At 37.9% G+C, this 15,842-nt stretch overlaps 1 protein-coding gene across 8 annotated transcripts in view; it reads right to left on the bottom strand.

Annotated features, from left to right (window-relative positions):
* The window catches only part of LOC138710146 (uncharacterized), a 275,652-nt gene that overhangs the window by 73,337 nt on the left and 186,473 nt on the right, over positions 1-15,842 (bottom strand). For all 8 annotated transcript variants that reach the window (XM_069841334.1, XM_069841180.1, XM_069841108.1 and 5 more), the window contains 4 exons: positions 15,216-15,303; positions 11,817-12,090; positions 8,034-8,141; positions 1,367-3,617 (listed from right to left, as the gene is read on the bottom strand). In XM_069841334.1, the coding sequence (XP_069697435.1) occupies positions 1,367-3,617; positions 8,034-8,141; positions 11,817-12,090; positions 15,216-15,303 (2,721 nt within the window). The remainder of the gene's footprint in view (positions 1-1,366; positions 3,618-8,033; positions 8,142-11,816; positions 12,091-15,215; positions 15,304-15,842) is intronic.

A 15,842-nucleotide genomic window follows, 5' to 3' on the forward strand; every position in this document is an offset into this window, starting at 1 on the left:
AATAAAATGGGCTACCTGGGAATGTGAGAATTACGTCTACGCCGATTTTTGCTATTCATATCATTCAAAGATTCCGATGTCTGAATGACTGTCTCTCTTTTAGAACGCCTCGAGTTCCTTGTTTTACCATCTGTATTCCTTTTCCTGCGGGAGTTTTGCCTGCTATCCTTGAATGCCTGTGTTGACAGGTCAAGCACATTTTGTCTTCCAAACATGTCAATCTGATGCGGAATGTTGACTGTCTCCTGTTTCACCATCCCTGGATAGTGGATTGTGGACATTTCTGGCAACTCCAGAGGAATGAGTGGTGGCGGCGGCAATAAGGGTGTTTTGCATATCTCTGTCTTTAACACACCGTAGTCAACAACTTGAGCAATTTCCTTTAACTGCGCCGGTGTTTTAAATTGACGTCCATATGCTTCAACATTATTATTATTATTATTATTATTATGATGGCTGGAATATGCGATGTTGACATTTTCTGTGCCTGGTGGTAATTCCTTGCAATTGGTAAGTTTCTTCATATTTGAACCAACACCTAAAACTGAACTTAACATTGGCATTTGATTTGGTCCTGATTTGTAAACTTTATCTTCGATTGTTTCAGTTTTGCAAATGACTTGAGGTTTTGTCACTTGAGATTGTTCCGACATGTACTTCCGGCAATTTTCAAAGCATTCTTCTGGCATTCTTTTAACATACGCATGTCCCGGAGGTAACACATTGCTATAGAAATTATTTGGACCATTGTAATGACAGTATTTTTGCATAGCTGGTACAGACGTTCTAACAGATTTAGGATTGTGAATTTTGTTCATTAACGTTTTATTGAGTTCCAATTCAGCAATGCTAATCATTGGTCTTGACGGGTATGAAGGAAAGCTTTCCACCTGTGTAGTTTTGTTCGCTTCAGCAGTTTCAGTCTTTATTCTGGTTTGCTCTATGTGTGTTATAGTTTTCAATCGTTTCTTGAGAGGTAATGATGAATCCAACATCGCTTTACATTTTGACTCGATCTCATCGCTGTCTTTAGAATCTAACTTTTTGTGCTCTGACTCCGATAATGATGCCTCTATTATCCTAAGCAGTTCTTCATCCTCTTGAGTCCGGGTTCCCGAGTTGGAGGTCGGGACAGGTACTTGACCATATTGGTCACTCTGTGGAGGAGGGGGGTTATAGCTCGACAGGATTGTAAACTGGCTCATATAGCAAGATGAGCAGGTGCAGTACTGAAAGTTCGTTCGAGCCTTGGCCATACTGGCAGGAGGAGGAAGGGGTGGATAAGGGATGGGCGGTGGAATACAACCTGCTCCCACCATAGGAACACCCTGATACAATCCCTGATTGTTAGGTTTAACAGACTTACCAACAGCATTATTACCAGTCTCCGATGATAATGTACCTCGTGATGACGCTTTCTGACGAGATGTCTGGGTGGCAGCTCCTTTCTCACTTTTGTCTGTTGCATTATGGGCATCATCAACAATGCCTGAAAACTTATCGGATGACTCCTCTACACTTGATTCAACGTAATTTCTATTTCCATCATCATTTGATGTTACAAGCCTTGTAGTCCGACGCGGTTTCTTTTGGTCACTTACAACCTTCCTATCCTTACACTTCATCAGATTCACATTTAATGTTTTGTATGTGGATACGACGGGACTTGTAGGTACGCAAGGTGTACTTGTCGGGAAGGGATAGAGAGAACTTCTGGTCAACCCAGGGGCTGGAGTCTTCTGACCTACCTGCGGCCTACTGGGAGTGTCTCTACCACTAAAACCACTGCCTAACTTACTATAGGAGTCCCTGATTGTGTTATTAGAAGCGAGTGAGGAATCCGAAATGTTACTCGATGGCGAACTATCTGAAACCTCCTTCTCATTCACAGATGTAGCATAGTTTTGTGAGCCGACCTTACCCCCACCTATCCTTTGCCGAGGACTTGAAGAAGCACTATTGGAGTTGTATTCATAACAACTGTCTCCGTCATCATCCGAAGAGATAACAGAAGACTGGTGCAGTCCAAGCATGGAGTCACCGTACATGAACCGGTGTCCATTCCGTTCGAGCCACTCCTGCCGTTCTGTACCGAACTGGGCAAACAACTCCTTATCTTTCGAACTTCTGATGTTATTCATCATGCTTGTAAATGAACGTTTCTCGTTTTCGTCTATCGGCTCTGAAGATGGAGATTCCAATTCTGTACCTTCATCCCCACCACATAAGAAAGGGTTGTCCAAAACACCATCCTCACTACCAAGAACACCACGAGGTTCGTAGTCTATGCCAGACTCTGGGAGCACGCCACCCAGTGCCTCAATGAACAAGTCAGAATTCTCAGTGGCAAATATGTTACTGGGGACTGTGTCCCTCGGCAGTAAATCTCTCTCACTCCTCACTAAAACTTCCTCCCTCTCTGGCATACTACATTGTCTCGTATCTAGGATCTCTACGTCTGAATCATACTCCACCATTATCCGATTAAAGAAATCGTTATCTACACCCCCGGGCCCTTCCTTTGGAATGGGGACATCTTGATCTGTCACTATGTAGGTATCTTCGTGCATAGGGTCCTCCACTTTGATGGACGAATCACACGCATAAGACACAATTTCTCTTGGAGGAACAATATGTGTAATTTCACTTCCGTCAATTGACGGTGTTTGTACCAAGTATGGATGTAAAATTTTCGGAGACATCACTACATCAATCCTCGACGTTTCCTGTTCAACACGATTTGCAATTGCCTCATTTTCGACAGTAGCTGCCTGCTGTTGCTTTTGACTAGTATTGAGCACACTATCAATTAAAAAGGTATTGCTGTTGGCTGGAACAATTACAGATTCACCGATAATCCTGTTCACATTCGCACTTGGGGCAGTCTCGTTTTTAGAATTATCATTGTTGCTGACTTGTTCAATGTCCTGCCCTATCCTGAGTGCTTCCAATTCGGAGCAAGCACTGTTAACTTGATTGACTTGTTCCAATGCCGCAGGTTCAGCAGCTTCCATCACTAACGCCACAGGAAGGGGTCCTGGCGAAGTTGGTTCCAAATTCTCCTTGATTTCTTGTGGAATGAAGCTGCCAACACTGTTAATCTTATTGACCTGATTCATGCCCTGTTCTTCGGGCTCGTTTGAGGTATCTCCAACAACGGCAACAATGCACAAATCTTGTACATTCTCTTCCGTCTTCACCACTACCATCTGTTCACTAGAAATTAGCTCTTCCTGAACTTGCGTCTGAGCAGTGGCCTTTCCAGGTGTTTCTTCTGATTCACACAACTGCAGTTTTTCCTTCTTCTTATCTTCTCCCTTTGGAACCTGTAATGAATCTGTAATATCAGCCGATGGACCATCCTGAACCGATGCGGTATCCCCTGAAAGAGATTTCTTTTTAACCTTCTTTTTCTTTTTATTTCTTTCCTCTATACTCCCTGTAGCATTTTTATTTGCTTTGGATTTCTTGGCCTTCTTCCCACGCTTCTCTTTATTCTTCTGTTTCTTTCCAGGTTGTATATCTGGCTTTTCTTTATCTATAGACAATGTTTCATTCTCTACAGATATGCTTGACCAGATATTGTTGAACAAGTTGCTATTTCTACCATCACCAACCTGAAATAAAACAACGTAACTTCATCAAATTAATACCGACAACAAAAAGAAAATAATGAATAAAATCATTCGTAAAAAAATATCACCAAATCGAATTTCGGAATTTTTTTTAATAATATTTTTTGATGCAGGGGTGCTGCAAGGAAAGATGGCACAGTTTTATAAACTTTTAGAACTCCTGGTGTAGAGTAGTGACATTTTCCTACATTTATATTTTTTAAAGTATTTGTAAATGTGCATTTCATATTAATAGAAAAAGTGAATTGAAAATAAAAAAGCTGTTTGTAGAATTTATTGATACAGCACCAAAAATTGGTTTAAATATTAATAAAATTATGTATCCAATGCCTACCCACTTCACTTGCGTGATTCTGGTTATATTAATAAAAGTAAAACAAAATATATGATAGTGGAATAAAAAAGGAGGGGGGGGGGGGGGAGACAGATGCCAAGATATTTTAATATTAAAAAGTACATTTTTGAAACAAATTCAAATAGCTTGGTGTTTTGGTTGGTAGATGCAATGATAGCGAAATAAGAAACATGAGTTCCTAAACAGATTCCGTAATACAAACAAGGCTTTCTATTCTCTGCAGAACTTATTATCCTCTAAATTCCTAACATGAAAACTAAATTAACTGCAAATGTAAAAATAATCCAACTGGTGCTGTTATATGACACTGAAACATGGAGTTTCACCATGCAAGGAAAAACATAATTGAAGGTACTTGTAATAAAGTATCAAGATTTTTGGTCCACAAACAAAAATTGTATGATAATAACCAGCCTACTCCGAGCGTTCTCAAGGATGAAACAACACAACTAATACGTAATGTTAGTGAGAATGAACTCCAGCCAAGTATCACAGAACTTCATACATCATCTGTACAGTGTTGCCACAAAGTTTAGGAACACCATATAATCTTTATAAAATTCTGCTCTGACCCTAAAATTATTAGAAAAACTAACAATGTTTTAACTGTTGATTAACAATAGAAAAGATCAATTTTTATTGCAATTTCGGTATTTACGCGATGACTGTTAGTCCTTATAGAGAATTTACAAGTTTTTCATACAAAATAAAAAATCTTACATTTTCAGTATTGAAGTTGAAAATGAATGCTTAACTAATTGGTACACTATTCTCAACTGTTGCTGGATTATGTAGGATATACTACATTAAGGGCAGAATTCATAGTCGTCACTTATAAATGAGTGAACCCTTAAGTGGTTACTTATACTCATTTCTAATTCATAGTTGTCCCTCATTCACATAATGAGTGATTACTTAAGAGGAGTTGGTCATTATCGCATGCAAAATAATGGTAAAAATAGCCTATCTTCTAGCAGTCATAAATATAATAGTCTACTATTTATCAGTGCTTTTTCATTTTTGTTAGCTATGTGTGTATACATATTAAGCTTTAAAATGAAAAAGAGTGGTGACTCTAGAGTAAATCTGTATCCTTAAATTAATTTTTTTAATTAAGCACAATTTTTTTTATAAATTCACTACATGTCTGTGATTAAGTACACTCTATTCACTTATTATAACACATATAGAATTGAAATTTTGACCACTAACTGCTAATAGATACTAAAACATACCCTACTAAAATTATTCATATATCTGTAATATTATGGGCATAGGGCTTATAGTAATCATCACCGTCATTAAATTAAAAAAAATTGAAGATTAGTATAAGCCCTATGCCAATAATATTACAGATATTTTAATAATTTTAGTAGGGTATGTTTTAGTATCTGTTAGCAGTAAGTGGCCAAAATTTTAATTCAATGTGTGCTATGATAAGTGAACAGAGTGTACCTAATCACAGGTATGTAGTGAATTTATATAAAACATATGTTTAAATTAAAAAATTAATTTAAGGGTAAGATTTACACTAGACTAACCATTCTTTTTTCATTTTAAAGTTTAATGTGTATACATATATCACTAAAAAAATGAAATAGCTGTGATAAATAGTATTACATTTATGACTGCTTGAAGATAAGCTATTTTTACCATTACTTTGCATGCGATAACGTCCAATTCCCCTTAAGTGAGCTGATCTGTACCCTTAAGTGACCACTCATTTTCAAAATGGATGCTGAGAATGATTTTGAGGATTACAGTATTATATAGTAGGCCTAATAGGCTTAATTTATTTATTTAAGAAATTCACTACTACAGATCATGTGTTCCAATTAGTAGGATATCTGATTATAACTATAACTGACATGCAACTAGAATTTAACATATCATGAAACTATTGCTGTATATAACTTATTCAGTACAATAATATTGATAACTCGTTGTTATAGCAACTCCACATGTAGAGCTGCTTTCGATTAGTTCAATGAGGGTCAGCTTTTGTTATGACGTCATGTCCGGCAGCTGTAAGTGAGCACTCATTACGTGAAAATAAGTGTTGTCTATGAATTCGGAATTGACTTAAGGGTTCCCTTATTATAAGCAAACACTTATTAGTTAAGGGTTCACTCATGTTATAAGTGACGACTATGAATTCCACCCTTAAATTGGTAAAGATCAAATATTTGTAAAAAAATTCTCTCTTTGAATGTCCTAGCAGTTCCTAAGGTTAAAAAAAAAAAAAAAAAAAAAAAAAAAAAATTGTTACTGGTCGGTTCATCTGTAGCTGTTGAATGGAGGCAATTACTGTTCTCCAACCAGGAGATCAACCGTGAAAGGAATGTGCTTACTATTGCGACATGTATTGGAGCGAAGTAGATATATAATATTATCGTTATAACATCTGTTTAAAAACCATGCACTCTCCTGCATTTGTTATTTCCTGTATGGAGGGCCGGGTAGCTCAGTTGGTAGAGCAGCTGGCTACGGACTGGAAGGTCCGGGGTTCGATCCCAGATGGCGACAGGATTTTTTTCTCATTGCCAAACTTTCAGAACGGCCCCGAGGTTCACTCAGCCTCCTATAAAATTGAGTACCGGGTCTTTCCCGGGGATAAAAGGCGGTCAGAGCATGATGCCGACCACACCACCTCATTCTAGTGCCGAGGTCATGGAATGCATGGGGCTCTACCTCCATGCTCCCCAAGTGCCTTCATGGCATGTTACGGGGATACCTTTATCTTTTATCTTAAAAGACCAGGAGATTAACAGTGATCTAATTTTGTAACTAGGGTAGTATAAACATGTGTGTATCAATGTTATTGTTTGTGTGTGACAGCGAGCCAATAGAGATATGAGTACCCACGTGTGTGACCTTATGACATCTTATGACATCAACATTCATTCACAGCATTACTCCCTTTCGTCTCATCCGGCGGAGACTTTCTTGTGGCTGGAGCACAGTATAGATATGAGGTTTTCACAGCTGCATCCCCCTATCACTATAATCCTAAGGAATGCAGCTCCATTCAACAGTTACAGATGAATCGACCAATAATAAAATTTTCCCATTTTTTTTTTTTTTTAACTTTAAACCTTAGAAACTTATAGGACATTCACAAAAAAAATTGTTTTTACAAATATTTTATCTTTACCAATTTAAAGAGTAATATATCCTACATTAGGCAGCCGGTTAGCTCAGTTGGTAGAGCAACTGGCTACGGACTGGAAGGTCCGGGGTTCGATCCCAGGTGGTGACAGGATTTTTTCTCGTTGCCAAACTTTCAGAATGGCCCCAAGGTTCACTCAGCCTTCTATAAAATTGAGTACCGGGTCTTTCCCGGGGGTAAAAGGCGGCACCTCATTCTAGTGCCAAGGTCATGGAAAGCATGGGGCTCTACCTCCATGCCCCCCAAGTGCCTTCATGGCATGTTACGGGGATACCTTTACCTTTACTTTATATATCCTACATTATTCAGCAACAGTTGAGAATTGTGACCCAATTACTCATTCATTTTCAACTTTAATACTGAAAATGTAAGATTTTTTTTTTTTCTATTTCGTTTGAAAACTTATGAATTCTCTACAAGGACTAACAGTCATCAATTACCGAAATTGCACTAAAAATTAGTCTTTTCTATTGTTAATCAACAGTTAAAATCACTGTTAGTTTCTCTAATAATTTAAGGCCAGGGCAGCATTTTATCAAAATTATAAGGTGTCCCTAAACTTTCTGGCAATACAGTACAGAAAATAATGGAGAACATTTTCAACAAATACTCTGAAATTCAGACAAGATCTCATTTCCTTTGATAGAATCACTAGTTACACTAAAGATCACTTGCCAGACTGTAGTGCTATGAAAAGGCAAGAATGTTATCTGTGACAGTTGAGATCTGCTTGCCAGAGATGGTAGGAGTGCCAGTTCCTTTGGTTTGACTAGCTCTGGATATACCGTATACATACTTTTTTAATCTTTCTTTAAATAATAATGCTGATGAAAATATCAATTTAATAAAAAATAGTTAAATTAACTGTACTTACATCAAATGTCTTGTCTCCACCTACAGCTGGGGAGTCACCAAGAGGTTCTCCAAAGAACAATGATTTATCCATAAGAGGCTGGGACTCCTTGCTGATCTTGAGGAAAGCCTATCGGACATGTGAAACAGAAAATTAGTTCAAAGATTCAAAAGCTTATTTTAAACAAGTTTAGGATACAATTGGGAAATGTGAGCTAAAATTCGATAAATATCTTTTCCAATTGCATTTAAAAAAAAAAAAACAATATTAGAAACCAATGAAAACTGGATCAACGGACTGTATGGTTATTTCCAAAAACCCAAATATTTGATCTTGTAATTTGTTTCCCTTTTGGTACACATTATCAGTTATACTTACTGCTAAATGATTAGACCTGTATCAGACCCTTGCACAATAATTGAGACTTTTTTTTACTCTGTTATTTAACGACGATGTTTCAACTTCAACTATGAGGTTATTTAGCATCTATGGGATTGGTAATAGCGAGAAGATATTTGACAAAATGACGCCGAGGATTCGTCATAAATCACCTGACATTTTCCTTACGATTGGGGAAAACCTCGGAAAAAACCAAACCAGGTAATCAGTCCAAGCGGAAATCGAACTTGTGCCTGAGCACAACTCCTGATCGGCAGGCAAACGCCTTAGTCAACTGAGCTACCAGTGACTGAGACTTGTTCAGAGAATGGGTTCTTGTAAATAGTTCTCTTATTCCAGTATAAAATATGGCAAACCACATTAATTTCATCCTATATAATTAATCAACATTTAATTCTGCAATAACTGGATAATGAGGACTGTACAGCAGCAGCGACTATGCTTGCCACTAGTGACTGGCTATACCGAACCATGTGAAACAAAAGAGAATCGAAATGTTGCTAGTAAAATTCGTGACTATATTCTTTAAGAATTCACGGCACTAGCCAAATGCAAGATTTACAGAGTATAACAGCGGATATTTTAATGTACTAAAAGAAAAATGTATGTTTTTGAAAATATCATAACACGATATCACAGCAAAATTAAGTATAAATATGATGTGGTACAAAGAATATCGTTGAAATCAACTAATTCGAGGAACAAAAATATTATATCAAAGGGATAATAGACCTACCATTCATCTGTGCCATTTTGCGCAAAACATTTGTCATTAATATATACTTCATCAAACCTTACCTAACCTTATCATGAACAGTGGCACTGCCTCTCAATAACTTGAGAAGAGGAAGGAAAAGAGAAAAAATCAAATTTCTCCTAGTAACGAAGTCACAGGTAAACGTCATGCCTATATTTTATTTACGTTAAGTTATTTTACGACGACGCTTTATCAACATCTTGGTTATTTAGCTTCTGAATGAGATGAAGGTGATAATGCCGGTGAAATGAGTCCGGGGTCCAGCACCGAAAGTTACCCAGCATTTGCTCATATTGGGTTGAGGGAAAACCCGGGAAAAAACCTCAACCAGGTAACTTGTCCCGACTGGGAATCGAACCCGGGCCACCTAGTTTCGCGACCAGACGCGCTAGCCATTACTCCACAGGTGTGGACTCACGCCTATATGTTGGCAACATTGTGTACTTGGTTATCTTCATAATGACACAGATGTAAGTTGCGATATTTAATCCTCCAGTTTGACACTAATTCTTTTTTTGTTCTTAATTTCAGTAAATAAGTAATGGGAATGTTAAGAGTGAGTACTTTCTCTTCACTTCTGTCTGTGGGCGAGAAAGCTGACAACTGCGATTGGTACATTGCTTATGTGACTTGTGTTTAGGAGGTGGTACCATTCTCAATTGAATTGGTAACAGGTGCCACCGATTGGGCACAGTACACAAGGACACACCCCGGAAATGCAAAGTGCGATTATCTTGTCTTTGCCGCAGGGAGTGGGCAATAAGACTGACAGCTGTGATTGACGGATTGCTGACGTGATGTGTATTGGGTAGTACCATTCTCAGCTGCCTGGCAACAAATGCTCACTGACTGGACTTGTACTCATGGACACGTGACGAAAATGCTGCGCAACTGTCTATAGCCCTACGCATATAAGTAATACACTAGAAGCAGGCCAGATAATTGAGAGATCGAATTACAGAGGGCTGGATTAGCGAGAGTCTAATGTACTATCGTACGTTTTTAATTCCTTGGATAGTGCAAGAAAACCCCGACTTACCAACACTTGGCAACACAAATATGCCACAATGAATCAGACTTACCAATTTGTAACTAGAAATTCTTATAAACCACAAAATAATACTAGTGATTTTTTTTAATAATGTACTCTACATTAAATGAAATTTATGTAAATTGACTGGAGGCCAGGAAATGCAGTATCTTCAAATTTTGTGCCTTATCAATGTTATCTCAATTTACAAAACTCTGAAACCTGATGTCTTATCTGTAAATACATGCACCCATAGGTTACCTAGAAACAGTTACAAAAGTTTAAGTTAAAACAAATAATACACTTTTGGGGGCATCAAAACTTAATCAGTTCTAGAAAGCAGTGCTTATTAATAAAAAACAAATACCTGCTTCAATGTAAGGAAGTTTTATATAACCGTAAGTCCAAACATGTAGTTCTCTTTAAAAAAAATAATTAAATGATATGTACAGAGCGTTCGCCTATGGGTGAGGCCAGGAAAGCGGCATGTACTGATACGCTGCTTTGTGCACGCAGTTGTTGAGACACGCTCGACAATCAAGGACATCAAGGTCGACAAGTTATCAGTTGTGAGCCAGATGTTGCAGTATTTAACACGTACAGTGCAGTTTCTTGACACAGTTGCTTAAATATTCAGCATGTGTGTAAAATTTGTTAACAATGCAAAACGCAAAATTTACGCTTGAAAAGAGAGTTTTTATGTATGATGCATATGTGAAAACAGAGTGATGTAGAGAGGTGCGTAGGCAATTTGAAGTGAAATATTCGGGTGCTCCAATTCAGGGTAGAGAAACTGTTAGACGTCGTGTTAACAAATTAAGGATAACAGGGTCGATAAATAATGCTACAATTCCTAAGCAAAAACGAAGAGTATTGACGGGAGAAAAAATTGATGAAATCAGTGCATCATTTACACGCTCTCCTAATAAATCTCTAAGAAGTGTTTCACAGGAAGTTAGTGTTTCAAAAACATCAGTCTTTAGTGCTGCTAAACTTTAAAATTAAAACCCTACAGAGTATAGTACAGAAAGCGGAAGCTTACGGATAGACGATTCCCGCAAGCGACACCGCAGGCAGGCCGCTTTCCTGGCCCCACCCGTAGGCAAATGCTCTGTACTTTCCCATTACAGTGACTCCACTTAAGAAAATTCCATTTAAACTGCTTTCCCGCCTAAATTGGGTCGTGAAAATAGTTTAATTTAATATGTTTCATATTTTAAAATTCCCCCTCCCACACAATGAGGGCAATTTTCAGAGAACGAACTTAATATTTAATGTGTCTATGGTTCTGGGGGTCGCTTATTTAAGTAAGGACCATTGCTGAGTTCTATGAAAAGTCGTAGTGAAACATGTGTTAATCTTTGTGTATCAGTCTTTTCTTTTGTTAAAAATAGTGATGAAAGTTTGTACAAAACTAATCATTCAAAAGAATTATTATAGCTTGGTTATTTTATAAATTACAAACTTAGTGATAAAAAGGGACCCTCAGCTACATTACCTCGTAGTTCTCCAAGTCTCTCGGCCAAATACTGCATCATAATCTTCTAACTAGATAAACACTCGAACAAAGGATGATTCTCTCTCTCCCCCCTTCCATAACCATACTGAATATCCTTACCTTACACGCTGTTTTAAGATTGAACTTTGCTTGCATGAAGAACATCGTAATGTTCTTCTTTGACTTAGGAATTCTTGGCAACACTTCAACCAGAAGATTAGATTTATCAAGAAAATTCTTTGCAACATTAAGTTTCTTTACAGCCAACTGCGTGACTCGCTTCTTTTCGTCTGCATCTTTCAATATCATCTTCTTCCACAACTTGAACACCAACACACAACGCACATACAGCATCTCGTACAGGGGTGTCATGTGCAAACTATTCATCAATTTCCTGTAACAATCAATACCGTTCAACATTCTCATTTCAGAATTGTAAAAGAAGAAGAGAGAAAAAAGCTCAACATATTGAGTAAGTAGATGAAAGGTGTTCAAAATAGAAATTATTTCGGAAACTATTATATACTTCTCCAAGAAGTCTGAAAGCCCTAGAGCAATGGCATTCAATTTATGGTACATATACCAGGGTACGCATCCCACTAACTAGATATGAGAGGATGAAAAGTAAAGAGGTATAAGTGCACTTAAGTTATTTTTGAGAAAATATGATTGAAAGTACTTAAGCTTTTGTAAATTCCGTGAATTTTTTTTTATTTCAATTTTAGCGTGTGATGTGGTTAAAAAATATATCCCTTTACCACTAGAATGTTAGAACTGTGGTGTAGTGTGAGGTTTAGTTCCTCACCACTAGATGGCACCGCATATTAGTTATTACGTATTTACGTTAGATGCTGCTGTATATTTTGTTTTCCCTCTATGCCCACTAGGCGGCATAATTGAGCCTTGCTTACGATTGGGCCCGAGATTAACCAGCCTTGTTAGTGTTAAGACGAGCTATTTGATTGGCCGGTTTAAAGTCTAACGGATCTTTTTGTTTGGCTTGCCGAGCTCGTTCTTGGAGAAGGAGTTGTCGACCTGAGTTCATCACGAGGAGAGATCGAGCACAGTACCTCTGAGAGAGGGGTTGGTTGCAGGACGTCGCAGAAGAGAGTTCGTTGGGGTTCCTCTGGGAGAGGACCTAAATCCAAGATACGTCTGAGAGACTCTGACTACAACACGGCTGTTGGGGAACAGTCGACTGGACGTTTCCGCAGACTGGTATTCCTGCAGTGGACTTGGAATCCGGAGATATCTACGTGTGGGGAACGGGTTGTGAGTGTGCCCGCTCACACTTGAGTTCGTGTTTTGCTGAGTACACGAAAGCACCGCTTCGTGTATACGAGAGTGATCTGGTGGCTACGTGCGGGGACGGATTCGTGTATCCGTTCAGAGTAGAATCCGCTGGGAGCGAACCGCTATGTTGGAAGGAACGCAGCAAATTGTGATTGGGAATCACAATGTCTGCGGATGGTGTACAGACTACATGGCATCAGCACGGCGAGGTCGAGTTATCCACGGAACGTCATACACCTGTGTCACGAGTCGTTTATGGATTGTCAGCGGTATGTTGGAAGTATGCTGCCAGGTAGTGGACTTCTACTCAAGCCGCAGTGGAACATTTCGGGTTTGTTACAGTGCGAGTGATGTATGTATGTATGTATTTATTTACACTGCAAGTGGGCATGCACCCGGTGGCAGTGGTATACACAATATAAACAATACACAATAAAGAAATGATAAGCAATACACAATACAATTATACAATACACAATAGGCCTACAATTTTATACACAATACAATAAGAATACACAATATAATTTCACACAATAATAATAAAACATAAATAATATACCTAGTTTTACATTACAACCTACATTATGTATAGCCCTACATAAGTTTCAATAGTCTTTCACTTTATTCTCATCTCACTCACTGTAGTGGCACTATGACGCATTTCACTGACACTTTAGCACACATTTCACTGACACTCTGTAACACATTTCACTGACACTATAGAACACATTTCATCGACGCTATAAATTATCACTGATCGGAACTATTCACTGCACTGTAAAACCATAACTTCACTGACTCACCTCGCTTCACTGATACAACAGTTCAAATAAGTCAAATAATTACACCCTTATGCATACTGTACTTATAAGCAGAACTACATTTAAACTAAACATTTCTAGCCTAAGACCCTCTTACACGCCATTTTTAAATAATTTACAATTCAAACCAAGGAAGTAACTCATCAGGCTAAATAAATACATGTCACCTTAAAAAATTAAATGTTAAATGTCACCTTAATTTTAATTTGCACTTTTTACACAACTTTTAAAATTATTCTTGAATCTCCTTAAGGAAGGACAGCCCTCAAAGACCACTGCAGGTAGGTCATTCCAATCATTTATAGTTCTATTTAAAAATGAGAATTTACCTACATCCGTTTTCTGTTTCCTACAATTGATTTTAAAATCATGATCGTTCCTACCATAGTACGTTGGCTTTTCTAACCGAGCCGTTATGTCTACCCATGAACCGTTATGTCTACCCATGAGCCGTTATGTCTACCCATGATACCCAGGTATGTACTCAGTTTGATGCTAGAGGTCAAAGTACGGTTGCCCTTTTTTGTGGGAAAAGACATGTCCGTCAGCGAGACAAGTTTGTGTTTATTGGAACTATGTGTTCGTCTCGCGTGGCGCAGTTATCATCAAGAATGGACCTCTTTTCTAATTGTAGTGTTCGCGGGATTTTCCCCAGGACTCATTAATCATCCTCTCACTCATTCTTGTATAGTTAGATGTAGCTCTCATTTTAGTATAGTAACGTGTATCACACTTTTATCATTGTTAATTTTTAGTTTCTCATTCAGGTTAATAAATCATTTGTTAATTGTTAATGGTTTAATTATTATTTGTTATCTATTCACCCATCCGTGTAACAATGAGGCAACTCGAAGGTGCTTCGGTAGAAGCACGATCCACGGACCGAGGGAAATTGGACATGAGGCAACAGTGATAGGATGAAAAGTTACGCACTGAGAGTTATAACTCAGAAATGACGTCACAACAGAACTTTAGCTTGCCCTGGATGCATTTAACTCATGTTCATAGAAATGCCACTTGTATCCCTTTGCTTCTGACCACTCACATGTAAAAATGCTGATACATTCATTTTATTATCATTCATCTGGTGTTCTGCCAAAGGGCAGAACCCAGCTTTCTCCGATCTTTCCTATTTGTCTCCGCATATGATACATATATCTTAATATTGTCTATCATTGATATCTTCTTTTGCACCGAACACTTCTGTTCACCATTCCTTCCAGTACATCCTTCAGTAGTCGGTATTACTCTAGGTGTGCGATATGGAATGTCCCCAGCCCCTACAATCTCTCTTATCAGGTATTGCATGTATAAGTAAAATCTCAATAGTTACACAACAGAAAAAAACTTTTAAATGTTACCAGAAAGAATGCAACATGCATATTAAAAACAATACTGGACTCACCTCAATATAGGAATGCAGATTTCTTTATTGGCTTTGGTGATCAACTTGGCCTTCAGGATGGAGTCCAACATGTGAAGCTGAGAATGGTCTACAAAAATAACATATTCAAAATTAAAATTCACTCGAAGACATACAATCTTGACATGCAAATAACACATTTTATGAGCAGCTTATGATTGATAATGATGCAAGCCTTCTCAGTCAGATCAACGGATCAATTCTTTCTGAAGTATCCTACCAGAATAGTAAATTATGCAACGAGCCTATAACGATAGTAATTAAGAATCGAGTATGGATATTTATGAAACGAGCGTAAGCGAGTTTCATAATTTTCATACGAGCTTCTTAATTACCATTATAGGCGAGTTTCATACGACTTTTTATGCTCGACCATATTTCTAACTTGAAATTACCTGTATTCAGATGTATACATTTTATTTGTATCTGACAAGATCGGAAGTGACCTTGTTCTAGGTCGTGAATTGTGAGATGTGCGCAGACGCGAAAGTATTGATTTTTTCCGAGGAACAATAATGTCATTGACCTTGACATAGTCCCGTTAAACTTGATAATATTATAATATTATAACCTTGATTAATGAATTCGACATTGAAAGACGAGATGACA

The sequence above is a fragment of the Periplaneta americana genome, chromosome 1, assembly GCF_040183065.1.
Source record: "Periplaneta americana isolate PAMFEO1 chromosome 1, P.americana_PAMFEO1_priV1, whole genome shotgun sequence".
In the NCBI taxonomy this organism is placed as follows: Eukaryota; Metazoa; Arthropoda; class Insecta; order Blattodea; family Blattidae; genus Periplaneta; species Periplaneta americana.